At 33.2% G+C, this 27,888-nt stretch overlaps 1 protein-coding gene across 6 annotated transcripts; it reads left to right on the top strand.

The window, feature by feature from the left end:
* The first annotated feature begins 495 nt into the window (after positions 1–495).
* On the top strand, positions 496–18,412 carry LOC113857899 (protein ACTIVITY OF BC1 COMPLEX KINASE 7, chloroplastic-like). Of its 6 annotated transcripts, none has more exons than XM_027490187.1 (18): positions 496–609; positions 1,602–2,214; positions 2,344–2,487; positions 2,625–2,750; positions 2,956–3,043; positions 5,196–5,289; positions 5,409–5,502; positions 5,707–5,761; positions 5,891–5,982; positions 6,164–6,334; positions 12,068–12,124; positions 12,226–12,309; positions 12,502–12,586; positions 16,773–16,834; positions 16,910–16,984; positions 17,331–17,435; positions 17,701–17,842; positions 17,947–18,412. In XM_027490187.1, exons 2-18 carry the CDS (start codon positions 1,636–1,638, stop codon positions 18,018–18,020), a joined length of 2,127 nt encoding a protein of 708 aa, XP_027345988.1. In that variant the 5' UTR covers positions 496–609; positions 1,602–1,635; the 3' UTR covers positions 18,021–18,412. The 6 variants fall into 6 exon arrangements, 5 of the variants coding, with proteins under 5 accessions (XP_027345988.1, XP_027346005.1, XP_027345979.1 ...); XM_027490178.1 differs by having other exon boundaries at positions 560–609; positions 1,616–2,214; positions 17,947–18,411; XM_027490196.1 differs by lacking the exon at positions 496–609 and having other exon boundaries at positions 1,612–1,726; positions 1,803–2,214; positions 17,947–18,411.
* Positions 18,413–27,888: the final 9,476 nt, after the last annotated feature.

Raw genomic sequence — 27,888 nt, 5'->3', positions numbered from 1 at the left:
TAACTAAATAAGAACGATTCAATTATATTATGTTGTAATTAAGTTTTTAGGATTAAATATAAGTAACTAAATAATAATTGCAAATTAAAAATTTAAATAATAACAATTATATTATTAAATTTCACAAGTTAAATTCTATATCTACATAAATTATAAAATTATAAAATTTATTTTGGGTCTTATGCATTGATTAAAAATTAAAAACAAATTTTCTATTAAAAATTATATCAAAATACATTAAAAAATTATAAAATATTTTAACAATAACTTTTAATAAAACATTTAATTCCTTAATGGATTTAACTTTTGTTTGAACATTTGTTGACCGGTACAAAGAGTACCATGCGTTGTTCTCACTTCTCACGAAGGAGTTTGATATATTATTATACGTGCGGTTCAAAGAGACCCACATGCACCCAAAGCAGCTGAATGGCGGTAGTTGAAAGATCCCACTTCCGTTTTGTCTTTTATACGGAAATAAAGTAAAATTGAAATATTGAAAATCAGTATAGCGCTGCATGTGCCAAACAGCTGCTGAATGTTGAAACTTATTAGAAGCCAGAACAATCCTCGTACCTCTGTGGTCTCTGAGTGTGTCTGTTATCCCAGGTATGTAACAATCTTCCACTTTCAATCTTCGAACTTTTCATCAATTGGTATCAGTTCAGTTTTCTCAAGTGGGCATTTGTAAATTTGATGAACCTCAATTGCAGATTTAATCTTTCTTATTGCTAAAGAGTCAAAGGGTTAAGTTACCATGTTTTGATTAATTTTTCGATTTTAAATGGAATATCAGTTACTCTATTGCTTTGAACAATATTCTTCTGTTTGCATTTTGGGAATAACTGATGCGAACTCTTTAAGTTTTTCATGGTGATGGTTGACTTTAGGATTTGCTTTTACTTATTTAAGTTTGATATATGGTAACAAATTATCTGAGATGACCAATGGAGGTTGGCAGGATTAGCTTCTCACGAAGTGGCTCGCCCTATTGGGAGAAGGACTGGGGGCTGTTTGGTTTAGAAATAATTTTTTGTTTTTACTTTTATTTATAAAACTGCTGTGTTATTTTCATTTTTTCCTATTTTCAAGAACTTGTACAAGAAACAATGAAAACAGAAATAAGTTGTTTTCGGTGATTTCTGTACAAATATTTGAAAATAAAAAATAGAATAAAAAAAGGAGACAGTTTTCTGATTAAAAGTAAAAATTAAATAGGAAATGTTTTCTGAAAACCAAATAGTCCCCCTAATATTTAGACTGTGTTCCTTGCAAGACTGCCTCCAATGGAGTATATTTGTGAGAAACCCAAAGGAAAAAGTATTTGAAATGGAGTTCATCACCATTATGTTTTATTTGTTGGTTTTCTGTTAACTTATATTCTGCATGGAAAATATTTGGCTCAAGTCAACTATACAGCATGGAGATGTTTCCAAATTAAATGGATTTCATTTATTTCTTGGTTACCGTTTGAAGATCTAAATGCTTTTTATAGAGATTTTTTTATCTTAATTCAAATTAAGCCTTGTTCTTTTGTATCTTGATTAATTTTCTAAATGGAGATTAGAACTAATTTGGCATTTTTTTCTTACTTTTTTAAGTTGATGTTGTTCAAGGTACCATCATCTTAATTAAATGGCAGTAATAATGGCTTTGCATGGCTATTATTACAACAATATAAAGTTGCCACATCAACGAAGAGCACTAGACAATCTCAGTTTTCCAAGTTCAATTTCAGTTCATACATTGTTGAAGAATAGAAGGTCAAAATCTGATAAGTCAGATAATGATAAATTTCCTAGACTCCTGGTGAAAATGCGACAGACAGAATTGCCTCCATCAAAATATGGTACCAATGGTAGAGCTGTTAAAATGGTCCCAGCAAGTGAGGTAGTCAAAAGAAAGACAATGTCAGAGAATAAAGTGGAAAGGGTGAGTGGTTCAAAGCAAACTGTTAATGGAGCAAGTTTGGTAAGAAGAGATTATACCACAGCCTTGACAAAGACAATGAAATCTAAAAGCTCTAAAGAACTTCCACCATTGGAAGACCTAAAAGTTTTGCCCTCAGACGAAGGCTTCAGTTGGGCCAATGAAAATTACAATTCCTGGCAGAGGTCTATTGATGTTTGGTCGTTTGTCATTTCTTTACGCATTCGTATTCTGCTGGAGAATGCAAAATGGGCATATCTGGGTGGCTTTACAGAAGAAAAGCAGGTACATTCTGGTGGAAACCCTTTCAACAAACATTTGTTTTATCATATTGCCCATTAGTTTTATAACTGATTAAGTTTCTGTTTGTGTTTGTCCTTTAATGAACTAAAGTTTTTTAACATTGCGTTTCAGAAAAGCAGAAGGCAAAAAACTGCTGCATGGCTAAGGGAGTGTGTATTACAACTTGGCCCAACTTTCATCAAACTTGGACAGTTATCGTCAACAAGGTCGGATCTATTTCCCCGTGAATTCGTGGATGAGCTTGCAAAATTGCAGGTATTTTATATATAGATTTTGTTCACATTTTTTTCAGGATCATTGGAGATTCTTTAATATGGAGTATTATTAAACTTGGACAGAAGATTTGATGTATTTTCAATTTTTATTCTTAATTTTCATAACACATTCTGCAGGACAAAGTCCCTGCTTTTTCTCCAAAGAAAGCAAGAGGCTTTATTGAGAGTGAATTAGGAGCGCCCATAAATGTGTTGTTTAAAGAGTTTGAGGATCGGCCCATTGCAGCTGCTAGCCTTGGTCAGGTGAATTATGCATTTGCAGATGATCATATTTTTCTCATTTCTTGTAGTCAAACTAATGATCTAAATGCATTGATATTAGCAGTGGCCGTCATGTAATGCTAGAACACTATAAATTTGAGTGCAGCATCTTTGTAGTACAGACAATCAGATGAGTAGATGACATAATTCAGTTCTTTTATCTTCAATTATGGGGTCCTATTTGTAGGTTCATCGTGCCATTCTGCACAATGGAGAAAAAGTGGTTGTCAAAGTTCAAAGGCCTGGCTTGAAGAAGCTTTTTGACATCGACTTGCGTAAGTTGTGGTCATTTTGTTTCTGCCATTTTCTACATCTTGTGATTTTGATGAAGTTCAAATTATGTTTGGGATGGATTGAAGATTTCTGAATTGCTTGAGGAAATCCTCAACATGAGTATGTATACAAGATTACCTCCAATTAAATACAATATCCCAAAGTAGACCACCCATGGATAGGATGAACTGGCCCAATCTGCATCGAAGTATCGCACAACTAAAGTGCCTCATTTATCTTTCATATAACAGTTCTTGACCTAGGCCATTCTTAATCTATTAGAAGATTTGTACCACTGCATTCCAATAATCAACACATGGAGACTGCAAGAAGTGACTCGTCATATTCATTGTAAAGGAAATATCTGGTTGGTAATTATGAGGTAATTTAGTTTCCCAAGTAACTTCTTGTACCTGCTCAGATCTGAATAAGGCTCCCTGTCCTTGAAATAACTTGCTTGTTGATCTATTGAAGTGTTAGAAATGAGAATGTTAAGATGGATGAGTGGTCACTGGTCACATGAAAGAATAAGAAATGATTGTATATGTGAGAATATTGGAGTAACCTATAGTGAAAAAGAAGACAAAAAATCATTTAAAGTGGTTTGGTCATGTGCAAAGAAGGCCACTAAAGGCACTACTGAGGAGAGTGGATGACATGACTTTTAGTTTAGTAAAAAAGGATAGAGACCCTGTTGTGTTCACTAGAAAAGAGGATAGAGAGAGACAATCTTTATGAATTCTTTATTGAATTGATGGATATTGTGTATACAATTCTGTTTTCCAGAGCAATACTCCTCAGAGAATTTTCTCTGCCTAATTTCAGAAACTAACTTTTCAGAAGACAAAAAAAACCCTTGACTATTCTCCCAGCTATTATTTATAACTGGCTTTGAAACAGAAAACTAACTCCTAATTGTTACTGTTAATTGCTAACTGCTAACTAACATTATTAACTGTCCTCTTTCTTCTAGAGTACACCAGCTAAGGTTTGGCCTTGTCTAAGTTAGTATTTACAAAGATATTAGGGTTAGGACCCTGACTCCTATCAGACCCAGAACTATAGAGGAAATTATTGAAAGAGATCTAGTGATAAATAACTAAGCTCAATGGCATCGTGTGATGGTGTGATCCATGTTGTCGACATCAGCTAATAGGATAAGGCTTGGTTGTTGTTGATTTATATACAAGTTTGTAGTTTATTGCACTGGTTTCTTCCTATATATCTAAGGCATATTTATTCTGTGAATCATGGTACTGTTCCCAAACTGAGCCGTCTCAAATCCTTAATACCAATAGAGTATATGAGTTTACTTGAGTCCTTAGTCTAAAGTTTATCTGACAAATGCTTCTTTAACAGAGATATTCCCTCAGGTCATTACCTCTAATAACTAGGTCATCCATAAACTACTATTAGCATACAACAATCAAATGAAGCATGGGGATGGAAAACTTACTGATCAGTCTCACTTGGAGTCATACCAAATTCCTGAACACAGTAGGGATTGTTTCAACTTACAACCCAAGCCTGAAATAAAACTTAAGAGCTGAGTCTTGAGAGGAAGGAGGGGAGCTTGAAAAAACTGAGATCAATGAATGGATGGGTTTAGTTGTAGCTTCCTTAGAGAGCAGATTCTGTTATTTCCTTATTTATTTAGACTATATCATAATTATCTAGAAATTTCCATTTCAGTTCGTACTGAATCTATTAATTGTAAATCTGCTCTCAGTTTAATATGTGAGGTATTCTTACATGACCTAACAAATCTTATGGAAAATTATTGGCATATGTATCAGCTTTACAGTTGACTGACTGGCTAGGTAGTTTATACCAATCTGAAAGAGCCAAGTTGACTCAGGAGTTCGGACATGCTTCAATCAGTTACTGTTACATATACTTATTGTTTTCAAGAAAATCCAAGAAAGGATATGCTTACTCATATGTTATATCATATGTAGAAGTCATATAAATATTAATATTGTTTCAAAGATTACTTTATTTTTATATAATCAAATCTGATCAATGGATCTGGATGTGTTATAATTTTCATATCTGATTTGAGCTTTAGTATTGCCAATTATGGTCAACTAGTGAGATTAACATTTTGTAGTTGAAATTTTATTTTAATCTAACAAGTTTGCCTGTCATGTTCAGGAAACTTGAAGCTGATTGCAGAGTATTTTCAGAGAAGTGAAACTCTAGGTGGTCCAACTAGAGATTGGGTTGGTATTTATGAAGAATGTTCAATGTAAGTAATACAAATATTATGTTTGATGCCTACTATTACTAATTAATGTTGTGATCATTTCTAATACTTGGTATGTTGTCTTATGTAATTTATATTCTCATGCATGTGCTACTTTTCAGGATTTTGTATCAAGAAATAGATTATATAAATGAAGGGAAGAATGCTGACAGGTTCCGCCGAGATTTTCGAAACATAAAGTGGGTCCGAGTGCCTGTATGTTTCTAGCTTCAATTCTACATACTACTGGATAGTGGATATTCAGATAGTTTCCGCTTCCTTGAAACTTAAATTACCCTCCAACCTTCCTAATCTCCTGCCTAATATGTTTCAAACATGATGAATGTAACATATATCAATTGCTAATGTCTAACCTTAATTTTAATTTTAACTAAATATCCTTCATTTTCACCTTTGTAGCTTGTTTGTTGGGATTATACTGCATCAAAGGTGTTGACGTTGGAGTATGTACCAGGTTGTCATCTTGATTAGTGCAACTTCCTTGTTTTCTTCTTTCTATATGAGAGGAAGCTAGTAATTTTCTTTCCTTGAAGTGTTGTATGTCATTATGCCATTGAAGTTTGATTTTACTTTCTGTTAACAGGTATCAAAATAAATGAAGTGGATATGTTAGCTTCGCGTGGTTATGATCGATTACGGATCTCCTCACGTACTATTGAGGCTTACTTGATTCAGGTCCACAGCCTTGTTTCTCTCTTAATCTTGATATAATATCTGATATTCAAAATAGTCATTTACTTAGTTCATGAGAATATTTGATTGCCTATATGCTTATGGTTTAATCAACAAAAATTAAATTCTTCACGATAATTGTAGATAAAAATATTTAAGTGTTTAAATCTTGCTTGTCTTTCAGATATTGAGAACAGGTTTCTTTCATGCTGATCCACATCCTGGAAATCTTGCTGTAGATGTTGATGAAGCAATTATTTATTATGACTTTGGCATGATGGGGGAGATAAAATCTTTCACCAGAGAGAGACTGCTTGAACTGTTTTATGCTGTTTATGAAAAGGATGCCAAAAAGGTATAGTTTTCTCCTATAAATTATTTAAAACTTGGGACATTATCATAACTAGCACTTCCAATCTGATATCTGGATAAGGTTTTTTGGAAAGTTGTTTTCTTTTTTTTTGTCTTCCTATTTGTGTCTTGTAAAGTAAAGATGTGTAAGATTACTAGGAATTTGATAGATATCAAAATATGAAATTTAAATAGAACTAATATGTTAGAACTTTATTTCATTTTGAAAAATGAATACAATGATGGATTATCAAATCTGTCACCAAATGCACAATTAATGAGCACTTAGGGTATGTTTGGGAGTTATATTTAGGAGGGAAAGGGAGGGGTTAGGGAGGTTTAATTGTTGTTTGGGAGTTAATTAATTTGGAGGGGAAGGGTTAGGGGATTTTTCTAAACCCCTCAAAACCCTCCTAAACTTAATTTTGTGAGTTCTCCCATTTTAGGGGGTTTTTTAGTCTATTAGAATTTTTTTTTAATATTAATTATTATATGAATGAAATAGGAACAAAATAAATATTTTTAAAAAATTGTGATGTTAATTTAAAAAAAATATTAGTTTTTAGAGAGAATTTTTTAAAAATATAAAAAAATTAGAAATATGAATTTTAAAAATATTAATTTTTAGAGGGAGAAAAATATATAATGTGTATTTTTTGAAAAAAATTAAAGAAAAAAATAGCAATAAATTAATATTTTTCAAAATATATTAATTTTTAGAGCGATTTTTTAAAAAATTTATAAAAAATAGAAATATAATTTTTAAAATATATTTTTAGAGTGATAGTTTTAAAATATATTAGTTTTTAAAAATATTAATTTTTAGAAGAAAAATTTTTAATTTTTGTATTTTTTGAAAAAATAAAAAATCTAAATAAAAAATATAAAGAGTAATAATATCATTTATATATTTAAACCCTTTATCACCTTCCCTTCCTTAAATTAAACATCTAAACAAGGGAGGGGGTTTAATCCCCTTTCCCTCCTTCCTCCTTTAAACCCTTCCCTTCCCTTCACCTCCCTTCCAAACTCCCAAATAAAACCTTACAGAAGAAGTGTCCCTTATTAGACATAAAAACTACCCTATTGAAGGCAAATAAGGGATCCCCCATATATAGCTCCCTCAGCTCCTATATGACTTGATCAATCCTCCTCCCTTGAGCTACCTTTCAACGTTGATTTACGCCTAATCCATTTCTAATCTAGTTGCATTGAAAAGTAGGATTCTGGGTGTCTCACTCTAATATCTTATGATATTCAAAAGTTGCATTCAAAAGAATTTTGGGTGATAATATATTAAATATATGTAAATATGTTATTTAGGAAAATAGTATTCATGTAATTATTGTAATTAGGTAACTATATATTTGCTTTTGATTATGTAACTATGATTGTGATTACCTTGTTAATATAAATACACAACACGTGGTATAGTTGAAACACTAGAATTCATCACACACCTTCCCATTTTCTCTCATCTTAACATGGTATCAAGAACCTAATGAGGAGGTAACCCTAACCTGTGCTTTCCTTGTGGACCCAGGTGTCAATCCTTTTTTTAGAAACTGTCTCTGGTTTTTGGTTTTTTTTTTTTCAGCAGCTTACTCTATTGGCCACCACTGTTCACCGCCGGCAACTTTTCCAATGTTTTTTTTTACCGGCTTCTCACCACTAGACTCACCTCACTGTGTGCAACAAAATCTGATCACCATGTCACAAATGGAGGTCCCACACGCCCACAAATGCCACCTCCTTCTCCAATGCCTTTCTGTCTCTGCCACCACCTCCACTGTGCGTGATGACGTGTCTGACAAATCTTTGACCTCCTTCTTTGCTGACTAGGCTCACCTTGTTGAGACAATTCTAGATCTGTGGTCCTTTTCTTCCTTTGAGTTTTGAATGCTGTTGTTTGCCCCATTTTGCTTTTGTTTGTTTTTTTTTTCCTCTCTCCTCTAGGCTGACCCATGGTGACTTCGCCTCCTCCCAAACATGAAGCTTCTATTTTCACCAACTTTGTCACTGCCCCGCTGTCTAATGACAAGTTGGATGACAATAACTATGATTCTTAGGTCTCTGACATCAAACTTTAGCTCAAGGGTCAAGATTATCCTGACCATCTCAATATCGAAGAAGTAATTAGAGCTGTGACTAAACATGCTAAATGGAGTAAGATTGATGCTCAGCTTTGCGGTGTCATCATGTCCACTATTCATCGTTTTGTAAAGTAGATTTTTCACTACATGATACGTGTGAATTGTTTTGGTCACAAGCCAAGTCACTTTACACCAATGACATACAGAGTTTGTATAGAGTATGTCAAAATCTCATGGATGTTGTTGCTGCTTAGAAACTTGATGGCACTATGTCGACTTATTTGGGCAGTATGAGTGGTTTTCTTCATGATTTCAATGAACTTCTACCTCTTGTTGCAACTGTTTCCATGGAATTGGAGTACCGTAAGACATTTTTCATGTTACTAACTTTGTATTGTTTACCTGTAGAGTACTCCCTAGTTCGAGATCAGATTTTAGTACCCACTTCTGCTCCAACTATGGCTACTACTTGGTCCTCTTTGCTACGCATTCCTACCAAGCTCACCACTGCCTCAGATGTTCTTTTGGCTCTTGTGTTCCACCTTGATCTCACAGGGAGGTGATCGCGGTCCCTCTTGTAAGACTAATGGTGATCGTCGTTCATGTTTTGACCACTGTCACAAAATTGGCCACACTATTGATCGTTGTTATGCTCTGCATGGTCGATCCCCTTAGAATAGCCAATGTAGTGCAGCCTGCTCTTCTCGAATTTGCTTTGCAGTTTGCTCCTACTGAAACTGCTTCCACTTCCAACATCCCACCAACACTCTTCAACGATTTCCTTCGTTGGTATGGCTGTATTGATAGTCTGTCAACAATTACCCAAATGGTTTCAAAACCCTTAGACTTAGGAAGGCTGGTGATGAAATCCATGGAAATATCTTTCCAAATTCTATTAGGTATGGCCAAAGGTTGTTACCTCTAGAAGCTGTAGCTAAATACTTCTGTCTCTGGCGAATGTCACACTCTTTCACAAACTGTTGGATGCACTCCTTCATCCCAAACCAATACAAGTTGGCTGCTACATGTGTCCTGAAAAACCCAGAATGGCCCCCTTGAGAAGTGGAATGAAACTCCCTTAATAGTTCCAGAATCTAGGGAGAATTTTCAGAAATCACCAATCTCCCTTTGTAGAGAAACACACCATTATTACAAGAAAATCCTTGTCTTGCTTCCCTTCCTTGCTGTAAATTTTCAATGATCCCCTTCAACTTTTCATTTTTGTGAACCTCATTAATCACCATACATCCTTTTTTCCATCTTGGGTAGTGAATCAAAGTAGTCAACTCTCTCATCATGCATGCTGGGTGCGTTTTCCAATCCTGGCTTATATATGATGTCGAATTTATACCCCAAAAGTTTGGCAGCCCAATTTTGTTGATCCATGGTGGTTACTTGCTGTACCAATAATTGTTTCAAGCTCTTTTGGTCAGTGCATACAGTGAACTTTCTGCTCAGTAGATATGGCCTCCAGTGTTGAATAGCTAAAGCTATAGCCGTTAGTTCTTTTTCATAGGCAGACTTAGCTAAGTTTCTCATTGAGGGCTTTGCTGAAATAAGCCATAAGTTTTCCTTTTTTTTGTTAAAATGGTGCCCAAACCCTGCCCTGATGCATCACTTTCAATGGTAAACTCTTCATTGAAGTCTGGCAAGGTTAAAACTGGTGCAGTTGTGAACCTCTTCTTGAGCAGGTCAAAAGCTTCTTGTGCTTGGCAATTTCATTTAAACCCCTATTTCTTTGTCAATTAAGTCTACACTTTTGCTATTTTACCATAGTCCTTGATAAATTTCCAGTAATACCCAATAAACCCCAAAAAAACCTCTCACCCCATTCACACTCTTAAGCGCAGGCCATTGTAACACATACTGGAGTTTATTGGGATCCATTGCTACTCTTTGAGAAATGATGTACCCAAGATATTCTATAGAAAACTAGGCATAGTGGCACTTCTTTTGATCTGCAAACAATAGTTGTTTCCTCACAATTTCCAACACCGTAGACAAGTGAAATAGATGGGACTGCCAATCCAAACTATACACCAAAATGTCATGAAAGAATACTAGCACAAACTTTCTTCTCACCACTCTTCTCTATTGGGCTCTCAAAAAACCTTGAACCTGTTGGCTCTAAACACCTGCGACCTTTGATCTGTTGCCCAAGACTCGTGCTGGTATCTTCCCTCCATACCTTCTTTTCCACCACTCGAGCTAAATTCATCAACTGAGAATGCGGGATGGGACCCAATGCCTTGAGACAACATATAGGGTTGCAAATTTCCTCTTGTAACCCATGCAAGAAGTACCCATAATGCTGATTATCAGGAAACTTCTTCACCTTTGCTGTATGGTGTTCAGACTCGTGTGTATACTGTGTATACTCATTAACACCTCCCCTCTTCTGCAACACCGCTGATTGTTCATAAATATCACCATCTCCTGTAGCTCCATAAGTCATCAAGTTGATTTTAAATTGATCCCACGTCAAATCTCCATCATTATCCAACATGGAGTTAAAAATGGATGGTGGCACCTTCCATGCAAAGTTGGGTCAAATTGATGCACACATCTGGATTGGTCTCTTGCACTCGAAAATTTCAGCACGAGTGATACATGCTACAGGGTCCCCTCCATCAAACATGGGGAATTCAATTTTCTTCATAGATTAGGAGAATTCATCAAAGGAATTCCCTTGCTTTTGTCCTCCTTATCCATTGAAACCTTGTTCTCCAATTTCTTTTTTAATAATGTTATTAGTTGTGCTTGATTCTCCTCAGCTTGAGCTTTCATCCCCACCATGGTAACTTTGATGTTAGCCATTTCGTTTTTGACAACAGCAAACTTTGCTTCCATTCCTCTTCATTTCTTCACCTTCTTTGGTGGCATTCACTTCGGTCATCGTGCCTGAAACACTAATCCCTCCGAGTGGATCTAAAATCTTCCCTCTCGTATATCTAGTAGGTCAGATAAGTTTGATGCAAACCAGTTAAAAAAACCAGGACATATAAAGCAATTCAAACAAGGGAAATAGAGAGAATGATAGTGGTATTATTTGATATGAAAAGGAAATTATTAGAATAAGTACTATCGCCACAGAGCTAGGATGCTATAGAGAGCTAGTTCTCTCCGTCCATAACCAATTTCTCGATTCTGAAAAAGAGACCACTCTCTCACATACCAATCCCACTATAACGGACTCCTCCTTACTTGGCTAACAACTTACTTGCTTTCTGGCACATCACTTTCCTTGCCTATACATTTCTTCTTTCTTCTAGTATAAACTCTCCATAGTGTGGGCTTGGTCCCATTTGAGCCCATATTCTCAACCTCGTTTCTAACATATATATGGATAAATATCACTATGATGATTGCTGAGGTGCTTATCATGTAAGTTTGTTGCTGGTTGATTATTTACATGCTATAAGTAACACATCAGTGTGCTGCCTAGAGGCACACAATTTCCCTCAAACTAGTTTCAACAGATCATTGGCTTGACCTTCTGTTTTATTGCAAATTCAGTTGTATGTTTGCAACTGATTAACCAGTGACACGTGGAATAAGGAATCTGAAATTACTCTGAACTTGAACTTAACATTTCCACAGTCTTTTTCACGTTTACTTTAAACTTTCTGGTGACAATGGTGCAGGTTATGCAAGGCCTTATAGATCTTGGAGCACTCCAGCCCACTGGTGACCTGTCATCAGTAAGGATATTTAGTACCTGTACTCTTTTAAGATGATCATTTAGTAGTTTCAAATTATGACACATATCTTGATCTTATAAATTTCTTTGTATGGCTTCTAGGTGAGGAGATCTATACAGTTTTTCTTGGACAATCTTCTAAGCCAAACACCAGACCAGCAACAGACTTTATCTGCAATTGGGGAGGTACATGAGTATTTAGTTATATTGGATTGATAATATCTTAGTTTCATGACTTCATCATAATTATTTTAGGTGATTGTTTCACAGTCAATGAAGATAAGCTGAAGATGGAAAATCATTGGTTTTCTAGCTTGTTTTAAGTTATCTGCAAAATTAATACTATATGATTTGAAAATTGATGGTTTTCTGTGGCAGGATTTATTTGCAATAGCACAAGACCAGCCATTCCGTTTTCCATCTACCTTCACCTTTGTTATTAGAGCATTTTCTACACTTGAAGGTTTACCTCCTTCTCTTCCCTTATGCCTCTTTCTCTCTCTTGATTGGTGATCATTCTTTGAATTTTTATCTACAAACATGCCCAATGCATATTGTTAATTTAATTTCACAACACTTTGTGCATTATAAGATGACTTGAAAAAAGGAACAAAATATTATTGAATAATATTTGAATTGCTTGAATAATTGAGAGCCTGTACAAAATACATTTATATAGACTACTAGTCTCCTAATTAAGGAAATAAAAAAAATTGCACAAATCAAATCAGCCAAATCTGTCCTAATTATGGAACAAATCTAATCTGTCCTCATTACAGAACAAATCTCCTAATTATATTTTATAACAAGATGATAATTCACCTTTTCTATGGAAATGCTGTAAGACACTAACAATAAGAACAACTGTGTAATTATTGTAGATTGTTTGATGAATTGGGCATTTGATATGGTTTGATCGTTTTGAATTTAGGTTTGAATCGACTGAATTAGGCATTTAGGATTGGCATCTTGGAGTGTAGAGATTATAGGAATGAATTGACTATTTTTTCATTTTTTTAATATTGCACTAAGAAAGTCCTTGGATCAGGTAGATTACATTTGAAAAGTTGTTGACTCAGGTAGGTTGCACTAGGAAATTCATGGGACCAGGTTAAATTTGAGCTTAAACCTAAATAATTCCCCTAAGTTAGCTCATAAGATAATGTCTGCCTTAGCTTTTATATATTCTGCACTAGATAAGAGAAGTTGATCTCTTATCTGATGGTGATCCTATTTATTGAGACAAGAGAACGAGAAACATAGGATGAATAAGTGTGTTTTGACTACACACTGGAACATATATTTATAATAGGAACTATTGATACAAAATAAGAAGTTACTATAATTACAAAGATACTAATTTCTCCATTTATAATATTACGATAATTACATAATTCTAACACTCTCCCTCAAGCAGGGGCATATAAATCATATACACCAAGCTTGTTGCGTATATAACTAATTCGAGGACCTCTTAAAGACTTGGTATAGATATCTGCCCGTTGATTATGAGAATTTACAAAGCTAGTAGTGGTCTTAAGATAAAATCTTTTCTCTAATGAAGTAAAAGTTTATCTCAATATGTTTGTCCTCTCATAGAAAATTGGATTTGACGCAATATGTAAAGCTCCCTGATTATATCACAAATAAGTGTCATTGCTCCAACTTCTCCAAATCTTAATTCTTTGAGTAGTTGTTTAAGCCATATAAGTTCATGAGTGGCTAAAGCCATGGCTCGATACTCTGATTCTGCACTAGACCTTGCAACTACATTTTGTTTCTTACTTTTCCAGGAAACTAGATTTCTACCACTAAGGATGCAATAGCCAACTGTAGACCTCCTATAACTAGGTGATCCTGCCAATTTGCATTTGAGTACCCCCAAACTTACCACAATGCTTACTATGAATATGTACAAATGCAAATACAACAAAACACATGACATTCGAGACTATTCATAATAGGAATAGAAGAAAAGAAAGAGGACCTAACCTAGATAGGACTAACTCCATCAAGAACACGAGTGGGTATCCTATTAACCAAATAACTTGTTACTAGAAACCCAATAGAACTTAGGCACACACATATGAAAAAGAAGAGCACAGACTACTTCCAAAAGGTGACGTTTTTCCTTCTAGCAACTCCATTTTGTTGTGGAGTGTCATGTAAGCTCGTGAATTATCCCATTCTTTTGGAGGTCAAAAAGGTGGCATGTGAGCTTCACGAGCCAGTAGTTGTAGCAGTGCATGGAGGCTGGATATGGCCAATCTTAACGGTGCGATTCTGGTGTTAATGTTTGGCATGAGTTGCTGCATCATTAGTAAATGGCATGAGTTACCAAGGTAAGTCTGTGATAGAACTGGTACAAAATTACCGAAAGAACTTCTGACTTTATTAAGAAAACCCTAATTCCCAAATCACTACCAGAGTGATAGTGATTTAGAATTGGGTGAAGGAATTACAATTGATTACCACGAGAGTTTATTTGAGAGAACCCCACTCTCCGATCCTTCCTAGTTACCAATGACAAGAACATAACTATCCTACGAATCCATCATATGATTATTTATATCGGTAACTAATATACAAATTACAGTTATCATAACCACTAAAATCAAATAGTTAGCAAGTTTCCCGCCTATTCCACTCCACTTCTTTCTATTGTACACTCTTTCGAACCTATAAATGCACAGCCAGCCTATGTGAGCGTAGGGGCTCGGAGCATGATGGGATGTTAGGATTCAGTTGTAAGTTGTGGGACTTGAGTCTCACATTGGAAGTAAGAGATTCTAATGTGGGGCTCTCCAACTACAACAACTAGCTTTTGAGTTGTGGTTCTCCCAAGGTTCTTATCAATTGGTATAAGAGCCTTCTCCCATGTCTCCCAGCTGCAAACAAGCGGCGCATTCTAGTGTTCACTAGGGACTTGTCAACTTTTTAAAAGGGATTAGAGGGACAGTGGTGAATTGACCAAGGTATTGGAATCATAGGTCAAACCAGCGCTTGCCATACTGATTATGAAACAAGAGAGGGGAAAGGGTTGTCTGGGTCTTGGCAGGTGTCTGGAGGGGCTGTTGGTGCACGAAAATGGTTGGAAAACAAAGTACATGCACGTAAACATTGGAGCATGGGGGTATTTGCGGTGGTGTCTTGGTTGGTAATGGTGGAGGATGGCTCGTCAGCAGAAGGAGCTTGTGGTAGCTATGGCTTGCTGATGAAAGGAGTTGCAGCAGCCAAGATCTGGACCAAACAGTAAGCACAACTACTCTTCACGCTGCAGTAGCGAGAATATATGCATGTTCTAGGGCAGAAGGTATCTAAACTAAACAATCGATGCCACAGAGAGAAGATATGTCTGAATGTTATGTGTAGTGTAGGTGCACATTTGAATCTTATTTATAATCAGATATTATGGTAAATAGAATCAATTATAAATACAAATAAATAAATCAAATTTCTAATTTACGGTACCTGCTAACATGTGTTAAATATGCTATCTAACAGATATATTCTTGCCTAGAAATTAAGTCAGGGTGGTCATACTCTGCTTTGAACGTTCATAAGGAAAACTCACTGTCCTACCTGTGTAAGTTGATGACATCATCAAATCTTTGGATAGTGTGATTTAGAAATGACTGCTACAGGAGATATTAGCTATTGAGTTTGAAATGAAGGACCTTGGGGTAGATTGAAGTACTTCCTTGGAATAGACTGTAAGGAACTGGTTCAGTTCTTGAAGAAAGAAATAGAAGGGTAAACTTTTCTTTATTGAATATTCTCTGTTGGGGCAGAATTACCCACACTAGAGGAAGAATCAAACGAATACAAAGAACATCTCCAGGACTGAGAGCCTGGTCTCTCCCACCCGAATTACTTTTGTCTAACCGAATGCCACCCTTTCTCTCTAACTTTTCTATTTATTCTGTCATTTACAATTATCCTCAACTAATTGGACTTCTCTCATTCTTTTGGGCCTCCTTACATAGACTTCTCTAATTGGGGGTTTGGGCCTACTACTAACATAGACATAAGACATTGCCTATTTCAAACAGTGTGTTTATCTCCCAAAGCAGGTAAGTCCTTCATCTTCTTAGAGAGAGGTGAAATTTTGGGTGTTAGGCTACTAGATTACAATTGAGCAAGATTATCGCAATGGAAAATGATGAAGAAAAACCCAAAGGTAAATACTTGATATAGCTCACTGCTTCACGTTTCTTTTTGGACTTTAGTCAGGCAGTGTGTTAATCTAGGAGAGGTTTCAAGATCTTACTAGCAAGTTGGGAGTGATGAATATCCATTCACCAACATGAGGAGGAGCCATGTAAGACTGCACAACTAGAATAATTGTGTAATCACTGTAGATTCTGTGAATATTAGGACAGATTATATGGTTAGGAAGCCTCGGATATTATTTTTTTAGATTTAGATCCACTCTAGGTGCATAGTTATTCCTCTAGGTCTATTTAATGTAACTCTCTTTACAGAATAATTGTATGAAATATTTTTAATTTCAATTTTCCATTCAAGTGCTACTAAGACCTAGTAACCTACTTACAATGTAAATAGCATAAGAATGAGAAAACAACATTTCTTAATATTTACTTTTTCTTTGTTATTTAATCTACATTTTAGTTTTTATTTTTGTGCAGGCTTAGGTTACATGCTCAATCCAGATTTCTCTTTTGTGAAGATTGCTGCACCTTATGCACAGGTCAGACAGTCTATGCCCTGTTATTGTTCCTATTTTCTGTTAAAAATGTAGCACTTATACGTATTTATCTTACAGGAACTTTTAGATGTAAGGCAGAAGCGGCGCACTGGGCCACAACTTGTGGAGGAGATAAGGAAACAAGCAGATGATGTGCGACACCTTACTTGGAACTTTATCTTTTCATTCATTCTAGATAATGGGTCTGTTTGGAAGATTTGATGAAAAACTTATGGAAAATAGCCTATGAAAGCTGCTTTTAGTTTATTTCAATAAGCTTCTTGCTATAACTTTTCAAAATAAGTTATTTTCAACTTATCCCAACAAGTTTCATTGTTGAATTTATTACATGTCATCATTTTAAAAGAGATCTTATTGCATAAGAGTTCAAATAAGTTGTAAATAAATAATATAAAAATTAAAAAACTATGTGAAACATTATTTTAATTATGGAATTGTGTATTCACTTCAATTCATAAGTCTCTTGGAAAATTTTTAGGCGAGAACCAATTCGATATCAATGCCATCCAGAGTTCAGAGAATAGAGGAATTTGTCAATCAACTTGAGACAGGAGATCTGAAACTGAGAGTTCGAGTACTCGAGGTGAGCAACTTCTTAATCTTCACATGGTATATGTTGTCTGTTCAATTTGAATCACCCCAGATATGGAGAGTAACCATTTCTAATTAAGGTTAATGTGGTTTCTCTAAAGAATTTTGGTGGAAAGTTACAGGACTTGTCTATGAAAAACTACTTCCTTGACTTTTAACCAAAATCTTTAGAGCTTAATAAACAGTCGAAAGTAGGTAGTTTTTTTTCTACAACATTTTTCTCCCTTAAATTGAAGTCGTGTAACTTGACTTGCTAGTCTGAAAGAGCTGCTCGGAAAGCAACAATATTACAAATGGCTACTATATATACGGTATTTGGGGGAACCTTGCTAAATCTTGGTATCACTTTAAGTAGCCAAGGCAATCAAGCTTTTGCAAACGGATCGTTCTTTGGTGCAGGTGGCATTTGTATCATATACTTTTCTCAAATATTGTTTAATCATGTTCAAGTTTACATCATCTGTGTTCTTGTGACTGATTGGTATCAACTTGTCCATATGCAGGTGTTTTTGTGTTACTATTTTTCAGGTCTATGCAAAGGGTAAAGAAACTTGATAAGTTTGAGAAAATGATATAATCCGTTCCCAACAAATTCAACTCCTTCAATAGTCTGCAAAGGATACAGAAACTTTATCTCCATGTTCTTGCTCATCAACATTACCATTCATATTTTTGCAAAGAAGCATAGTAAGATATACCAATACAAGTTGTACAGAAACATGATTGGAGGGTGATCTAGATGAAGTGAATATCGTAGTTTTGTAAGGAGAAAAGAAATTTGTCATTAAACATAGATACAAAACTTATCCAAACTAGTTTTTGTTTTCACATTTTCATTCTAATTATAGCTTCCCTAGTACTCCCAAGTTAATTTTAGTATATGCCTTAAGAGGCTAATTGTATACTGACCTTCCTAATTTACATTGTTCAATGCCATTTATTTAATAAAAGACGTTTCATTCATTGTGTTATTCTTTTATTTCAAATGAGCATAGAAAATCCTTAGAATTGTAAGTTTAATACCATATGGAATGAGTGCACAAGTGTAAGAAATTGCATATTGAAATTGTTGAAATAAAGTTCTAGGTATAAAAGACGGAAATAAAAGAGATTGACACACTAAATTGATACCAACCTTTATTTTACTAATTATAATCTTAACTAATTCGGAAAACAAATTATGATAAGAAAATTTTGCTCCTAGTTAAAAAAAATGTAAACAAAAACAAATATCCAAAAGATAATATAAAATATGATTAAATGTGATAAGATGTGTTTATATATTTTAGCAATTTGGTAATAGCAAATTGCACGAAACGTAAGTATATATATTAACTATAAAAAATAAATGAAAAGCCAAGTATACTCACGTACACCATATAGCAGCAAACATGTGTTTTACTTAAAAATCCATATGATAAAATTATAGGCTTTCTAACAGATTTTTAAAAAAAGAGTTAACAAAAATTGTGAGTTTAAACTTTCAACGTCTTTGTGGATATGAATTTATAATGAAAATGTTTCTAAGAACTTCAAACAAGAGCATTCTTAGGAGTTTGTTATCTTTCTCATCATGTCTAAAGTGATTTTTTTCAATATTAAGCATTTATTTTTAACTTCAAATTTAATTTAAAATTTGAATTTTGTATAATTGTTTTTATTTATTTAGAAATAAAATGACATTAAAAAAATTAAAAAAAAGTTATATTTTGATGGATAAAAGAATGCATTCCACCAAGAAAAGATGGACAAATGCCCGTAGAATTATAAAGGATGTTGACATCCCAATCCTTAGCAAGTCAAATAATAAGAGTTCTAATGTGCTTCCATTTGTTGCATGAAATAAGACAAAAACATTTTTTTTTAAAAAATCTCTAAATACTATTAATTGTTGATTAAGTTCAGATGGTTAAAAGTGAAAGATAAGAACGAGTGATACAAGTTAAATTTATAAAAGGATATATTAGTAATTATATATATATATATATATGTGTGTGTGTGTGTTCATATTTTTTATTCTCTTTCTCTTCTTCGTTTTTCTCCTTTTCTTCCTCTTTCGTTATCATTTCATTCATATACATGAATTTGTTCACTATCTACCCTACACTGGTGACTACGCAGTTGAGCACCATCACTTTCTATTTCACTTTGTAGCTATAAATTATGATTCATCATCAAGAATTTGTAAATGGTAGAACTCTTTACACAAATAAATAAATAAATAAATACTAAAAAATTAGAAAAAGTTAGAATTTTAGAATCTAGTTTTTGCAAACCCCCTTCAAATTGGATAGATCTCAAAAAATTATATGAAATAGACATATAATTTATATAAATCCGAGTTTTATGCTAGAAGTTATATCCATTTAAAGTTTATGACATTAAATACAACAAATTTTTTGAAAACTAATGTAAAAGATGACATTTTTTATATTGCTACTTTCACATCGATTCACATAGAGAATCAATGTAAAAAATATTACTTTCTACTTGATTATATATATATATATAGGGTAGGATCTTTTTACACTAGTGTAAATCTAAAAACTCTTAAATCTAATGGAGTTATAATTTATTATTTCATTAGCCGTTAAATTTAAATGAAAGATTCAGATTGAGTATAAAAGTTTTTAGACTTATACTAGTATAAGTAGATCCTTTATATATATATATATATTAGTTTTTTTTAGAGAACAAATGTAAAAAGTAATATTTTTAAAAATATATATATATACTTTTTACATCTGTTCTTTTAATTTGTTTTATTATCGTAGACTTATTTTAAAGTAATTTTTTCCTTGTTTCATATTTTGAGTTGGTTATTTTAATTTTTGTTGCTGTTTTATAAGTGTACTGATAGTAAATTCTTTACCATATCAAACGATGTGGCTAACGAAATTTGGTGTGTGTAGGGACTGTAAATATGTTGACTTCGGTCTACACAAATGGATTGACTCCTTACATCCAACTAGGCTTGTCTTCCTTTAGTGTGAATTTTGGCTAAGATCTTCTTCAATTTAGCCGTATGAAAACTCTGGATTTTGGCTTTCAATTCAAGCTTGATTTTTGTATGATTTTTAGCATAAAATTTCTGTAAACTTGCTTCATTATGGGTTAATTTTCTTTTCAATTTTCTTAGCCTTTTGTGCTTAAACCTAAGGTGTCGTTGTCCTATACGAGTACTAATATCTAACAAAATTTTTGAACTAATTTATCCTAACCACTTTTGGAACTATCGATCATAAATTGTTCTTGAAATTGAAATGTTAGAAAATATTTGACATTAATGATTTGGGGGTGCATGTGCACATTTCATAAGAGAATTTGAAAGAGAATGAGTACACTTAATAGGAGGATTGGAACTCCCCATTGGTGAGCAAGAATTATTGAGGATAAAGGTGTTATAAGAACATCAAGGAGTATTGACATGTGAGTTGTACTTTGGTTGTTGAGGAGGTTATCACCCTACTTTGAGCATTAAGACCTAATATAATAAATGAATACTTTGAGTGTTGTGTAAAAAATATTTTTAGATAATATAATTATTCCATAGGAAGTAAAATTTGAGTCTTAAGGGGAAGAGGTAAAGTCAGTAAACTAGAAATTATTGAAAGGCATGCTTGGGGAACATGAGGATGGGTACTTGCCAATCTTAGCATAGGATCTGAATAGTTAAGGGGACATGGTCCTAAAGAATTGCCTTCACTTAGAGTGCAGTGGGATATAAAAATAAATATATTAGACTATTCAAATGACAAATGGGTATAGATGTTCTCTCCTGTGGAAAAAAAGTCATTGTATCTTTAATTAATGTAATTCGAATGATAGGAAGGAACACAATAACAACCCAAGAGATACTTAGAGTTTGAACTTCACATAAAGTCCTTTGACTGACCTTAGCAAAGGGCTCTAATTGTGAGTCTCTATGCATTATTCTTTTATCCCTACTTACTTTTAAGATATACTATGTTAGTGAAGCTAGTTGCAGAGGTTAGAGGTTTGAGTCTTCACTATTATATAAATATTTGTTTGACTATTAAGACTCTTAACAACTTTCAAAAATAGAAATAACTCCAAGAGTCATATTAAAGTTGCATATTTAGATTTTGATATGCATTGTTAATTTAAATTTCACTTGATTTTAATTTTAGTGGATATGTCATTTGATCTACTATAATCTCCTTTACTCTTTTCTTGAATTTTGTTACTTTTTGATGCTGCATCTAACTCCTTTGTTTTCCTTGGTAAATTATGCTTTTGCCTTGTCTTTTCCTTTTAGTACTTACAAATTTTAAAGATGTTGATTCCTAGTGTTTTCATGGACATTGACAACCAATGTAAAATTTTTTTTGTTATTTTAAAAAATGTCATTGTGCTTTTTATTAAATCGGTTAATTATTAATTGATGTAAACATTCAATGTAATTTTTTTTTTCTTTTTTTGTGTTAGGATACTAATTTCTTAGGTACTTGATAGTCAATTTAAAATAGATTTAAGCCTTTTTATTCAAATATATGGCTTAAGTCTCACTTACATGATAGAAGAAATCCACATTCTTTCTTTCCATCTAGCCAATGCTCTTAAGCACTAGGCTAGCATTTCCTCAAGAAATTATATCAATGTCAAGTATAAATTCCCTTCCATACAAATTAAGTAAAAAGCATAATTAGTTAAAGCTTATGTAAATTAGATTGCATAATGGAAAATAGACAATTGAAAGCATAGAAAGTCAAAGCAGAAAGGAAATGGCATGAGAGGTACATAAAAACAATATAAATACATACAATCATCCAAAATTGCTTCACACCGCTTGGTGAAGTCTTTTAACTACAACTACTGCTATTTATCAAGAGTGGTTAACTGATTTTCGAAAGTGTTTTCTCCTTCGTCTGAGTCAAAAGGGTTCACTCTAAGATCCATCATCAATCTTGATATTCAAGAATGAATGGGTATCAACATTCTCGAGGTCGAGATATGTGAATACTAGATAGAACATGTATAGATCTAAGCATAACAAACACAGAGACAAAGGAATGAGATATATTTTCAATCGTTATAAATTCATGAAAAAAATAAATGAAATATAATAATCATCCACACATATATGTATAATCTCACATTCAATAATGCAATTTTATGAAAATTATTATGCATGAGAAAAGTGATTACAAACACTAGTTTGATATAAGAATGAATGCTCATGTAACTCTTGGATCCAATCATCTAGCCATCAAAAATTGTTGAAAGTTTCATTAGCAAGTTAAATATTCATACAAATGGTGGGGACTCAAATCTCCAATGGCTAGTGTAACTATGCCAACAATATATATCTAAAGAGGTGAAGAGATAGTAGAGCACTGCAGAGAGTACTCCAGGTTTCTAAGAAAACTATTTTGTTACTAATATATTTTCTATATATATTGTATTTTACTTATCTTTAGTACGAGAGGATTAAATTGGCATTGCCATTGAATTAAATCCAATTGTTTCTCTTTGCAAACTTTATTAGCAATAATTGAGAACAAGTGATTCTAGTTCCACTAAACGGATATGTCTAGAGAGTGCATAGGTGATTTCTCCTACTGGCTAATGATCACTTTATCAATTTATACCAAACAAGCATACATAATTCCAAATAGACATTAGCATATAATACACATACCACATTATGCATGGTGCAAGTTTGTTCGGGTTTCCTCTTAGTAATCTTGTTATGCTATGCATGGGGATCCTGAGATACCAATGCCTCAAAACACATCGTGTGAACACTTAAAGTTAAAAGCCATTGAAATACTTCATTTCTTACTGTCACAACCGGGGCTGTGACCGAGAAAATCTAAATGAAAAATGGTGAAACGAAAAATAGAAAACAGGAAAAATAGAGATTGAAGGAGTTGCCATTAGATTTTAAAGAACCATGGAAAACTAGATCTGCATTTGGGAGTCTAATTAAGCATGGGAAAGGTATTAGCATTCCACAACGTCTGTAAAAATGGTTACCCTAAACTGTGCAAAAATAAAGTTTCTTTTCATTCCTAAATTTGATATTTTATTTGTTTGTATTTTTTAAATAATAGGAAGAGAAAAAAAAAGTTTTAAAATGATTAGACTTGACATTTTAATCCTTACTCCTACATATTCCTTAGCGCTTTAAGGAAATTAGGACTATGTACTTCTGAAGAAAAATTACCTTTTTGAAAGGTATTTGAAAAATAACAGTTACCCGTTGAGAGTTTTAAAATGATTTAGAGAAAGATTTTTTTTTTAATTTTACAAAATTAAAATGAGGATTTTTATATTTACAGTCGTATATTTTGTGAATGATAGAGTAATCTATACATCACTACATTTAATGATTGGGTGAGCTAAAAATAATTATTTTAAATTTTTAAATTTTTTATGAAAAAGGATAAGCATATGTTCAGAATAAAAAAAATATGATAATTCACGTGTCCAGGTACTAGATAGTGTAGTTGAACTCGTATCCTTACGACTTCATAATATACGAATGATAGAGTAATCAATACATCGATATTACAAAATGTTGCATGAATTAAATATCAATTTATTTATTTATCCTATTTCTAAAAGAGCAAAAATTAGATTTCACTTTTAATATAAGTTTGGTTATTTCATTTTATTATAAAAAATGAGAAAAACCTTTATGTTTCTTACCCTATAAGATGCAAATTGTAGAGTAATATACATGTTACTATTATTGATTATTGTTTGTTAATCGAAATATTAATAATTAAGATATGTGAAAGAAAACGATGGTATTTAATCTAAAGTGTTTGTTTGGCATACTGAATTGAGTATGAAATTAGACGTTAAAATTGAAATTGGGCTTTAGAATTTTAATTATCATATTTGGATGTATATTTAGAATTGAGATTATAATTCCATGGACCAATTCTATGGAATTTTATAACAACTAAATTTGGCCTACTTCAATTCCTAACCTACACCCTAAGAATTTGAATTCTTAATATCACAGATCAAAAACACATCATCACGTATCCCACCTACTTCTTGTCTATGTGGTTCTTATTCTTTTCCAGATATTTTCTTCTTTAAATACTTTCTTTCTCCTCAAATACTTTCTTCCTCTCTCTTTCTTTGTTCTATCTTTCACCTATGCATCTTTCTTCTTGATCTTCTTATGTTCTTTGTATTCTCGTCTCCTTTTAACTTCACTTTTAAAGTTGATTATTAATACCACTTTTTTTTTCCTATATTCTCTTTTTTTTTTCTATTCTATTCTTTCTCGTTTAACATTGATTATTAATAAAAGTGATTTTTCTCTATTTTTCTTCCTCTTGTTCTTCCTATTCTTTCTTTACGTCTTCTTCTTTCTTTTTCCTTTTTCACTTTTGTTTCATATTATTCTTTTACATCTTCTTCTTTCTTTCTCTTTTTTTACATTTGTTACATGTTTAATATGTTTATGTTACTATGTCATAAATAATTGTATTTCTGTTATGCACTTTTTACACTTGCCACAAACTATATTGTTTATATTAATTGTATAATAAATTGTTTAATGCTTTTCTTGAAATGTTAGATGTTGGAGTAAATATTTAGAAATTAACTCAAGAATTATTGAGAGTAAAGTGTTAGGCCAGCATATTTATAAATGAATTATTCCTATTAATTCATGATACATGTATTTGGACAATATGTAATTCCATATGCTGGATTGTGAATGGATAAGTTATGCAGTTACTGGAGAGAAGTTCTGAGTTATAAAGCCGTATGGTAAATCGTTGATTAAGACTAGTACCAAAAGTTTTGATTAGATATCAAACGTTTTACACAATTGTTAAATGGTGCTGTATATGCTTAGATTATGAGGAAGCTATATAATTGCTGGATGGGTAACAATGTATTCGCAGTGATGTATAATGGTATTGTTGAAAGTGGATGGTAGTGTGGGTTAGGAATTGAGTTTTAAGCATGTTGTGCGTGTGATAACTTAAGAATTATAGCCAAGTACTTATGTTGTTTCATTTTAAGAAAATTGAGAATTTGGGATGCTGAGTGTCTCGCCAAAGCGAGGTAGTTCTCGCATCAGCGAGACTGAGTCGTGCAGAATGGAACATTTTGGAGTTATCTCTCTTAAGCGAGACAAGATAGGATTTCTCAACCTATCTCCTTGCCCAGTCGAGAAGAGATCTCGTTCAGTTGAGAGGATATCTCGCCCAGGCGAGAGAAGCTCACTCAGGTGAGGAGTAGTAGGAAACTATGTGGCTCTCTGGACCTGATCTCGCTCAGGCAAGAACACTTCTCGCTCAAGCGAGATGGAGCTCGCTCAAGCAAGGTGTTCCTCGCCCAAGCAGGAATTGCAGAAATCTGGGAGGTTCCACTGTCTGATGAGCGAGGGAGAAGCTCACTCAAGCGAGAATTAGCTCGCTTAAGCGAGTGCACGCAGATCTAGAAAGGTATTTAAGGAGCCTCACCACCAGAAACGTTCATTTTTTCACCAGATATCTTCTCTCTCCCGTTCTCTCTGTTCTCTCACTTCTTCTCCTTAGAGAAAATATTCTTGAAGCTGAATTTCTTCTTGATTAAAGTGAGATCGTCTATCTCATCAAGATCTAGGTGAGTTTCTAGAGCTTAGTTCTTTGTCTTTACTCTTGTTTCTTCCTTTCTCTTTCTTAAGAGACTTATACATGTCGTTTTGAGTAGATCTTAACCATTCAAGCTGTATCTCGTACTCAAAGACTTGATCTATCTCTTTGGAACTGACGAAAAACAAGATCTTGAAACTCGCTCCAGGTAAGGGGAGCTTATCTAAGCTGAGTTATTTGTTTAATAGTTACGAAGTTAATTGAGTATTTAGTCTTGTTATAGCTGAGAATAAATTATTGACTGGTCAGATTCTAGATTTAAAACCCAGAGTAGTATAATTGAGTAGATTTCTTAGTTGCTTAACTAAGCCGATTTGGTTCATGAAATAGATAAATTCATATAAATGAGGATCAGCTGTTATAAGAACAAGTTTTAGGGTAAAACCCAAAATATGATAATTGTTTGAATAACGGTGGCAGAACATGAGGGGATGTAATGTTGTGTTATATATGCTGAGGATGGTAAACTACACAAAAATACCGGAATAATATTCTAAGCGGTTCAACTTTATCATGAAATATGTACTGAAAATGTTTAAGTAATACTGTGAAATGTGTAGTTTTACTGTGTGCTGTATGTTGAAATGCTTGGTTTTGTTGTGATAATATGTGTATGAGTGTGTTGTCCATGCTGGATGAAAATGAATACATTGCTGTATTGTTGAAACTGAAATTAGATTTGATTCTGCTGTACCATATTGATTTAGCTGTGCTGCACCATATTCATTTTCATCATTCCATAGCTGCATAAATCGCTTAGCTATGTTGATTTGGATTCAGATACTGGGATGAGTCGCTCCTAGACTGGAACAGTTCCTCTGGATTACCTAGGCTGTGAAATCAGATGGAAACTGAATCATTGCATTTGCATTAGATGGGTTGGGGATAGGCTAGACATGCTGCATAAATTAATTAAAGTTGTTATGTTGATGATTTTAATGTACTCATATTCTGAAATTATGATTTTATTTATATAAGCTCACCCTTGCGTTTGTTTGTGTTGTTACGTGTGTGCTGCAATGATTGTACTATGGTACGTGAGCAAGAGAGACAGGTGGAGTATCTAATTTGCCTGTTGGAGAGTTTGGATAAAGAATAGTCTGGGCCAAAGATTTCGAGATATGTATTTAGTCGTAGCAGTGTAGGTTTTAGTGTGAATATAAGGTTTGATGTAATTATTATACAGAAATTTTGTATTAGGAGCTCTACTTGGAGCCACTATTGTAAATATATACATATTTTTATGCTATTTTTATGATATATAAAATACCTATAAGGCTTTATTAATGTGTTGATTTTTATGTTAAAGTCAAAAATTTTCTTTAGAAATTGTATTATTGGTAATATATCTGTGTTGACTCATATTTCAAACTAAAGTGGAAGTAGTAAGTCATAATGTCATTCATCCTTATAAAAGGGATCGTGACATAAAGAGAAACAAAAAGATAAAACTAGTGTTATATGCAATAAAGTGATAAAAGCACACTAAAAAGTATACTTTTGAGGCGATTATATCATAGGACTAATAAAAATTGTTATAATCAATTACATCTTACTTATCATGTAAGTATAGAAGAATCTGTTAAAATGTTTCTACTTATTTTAACTTATGGTCTCAAAATGAGAGTTCTCGAAAGCACTTGTATTTAATTTATATTTTCATTTTTGAGAATTAAATTATATTTATGAATATTCGTATGCTTTTATCTAATTTATAAAAAAGATAGTTTATAACATAATATTAAATTTTAATGATAAATTAAACATAAAAACTAAAATTACTATGTCACTATTTTTTAAAAAGAAATATTAAGT

This window comes from Abrus precatorius, unplaced genomic scaffold, assembly GCF_003935025.1.
Source record: "Abrus precatorius isolate BTA unplaced genomic scaffold, Abrus_2018 Scaffold1, whole genome shotgun sequence".
Taxonomy (NCBI): domain Eukaryota; kingdom Viridiplantae; phylum Streptophyta; class Magnoliopsida; order Fabales; family Fabaceae; genus Abrus; species Abrus precatorius.
Note: the sequence above shows the minus strand (reverse complement) of the source record. Positions and strands in the feature narration are given on the sequence as shown.

Excerpts from the sequence above, each read along its gene's own strand:
- LOC113857899 (XM_027490187.1), top strand. The coding sequence starts at position 1,636 with ATGGCAGTAATAATGGCTTTGCATGGCTATTATTACAACAATATAAAG. Across the intron at positions 2,488-2,624 it reads ATGAGCTTGCAAAATTGCAG|GACAAAGTCCCTGCTTTTTC; the intron begins GTATTTTATATA and ends CACATTCTGCAG. Across the intron at positions 12,587-16,772 it reads AGCATTTTCTACACTTGAAG|GCTTAGGTTACATGCTCAAT; the intron begins GTTTACCTCCTT and ends ATTTTTGTGCAG.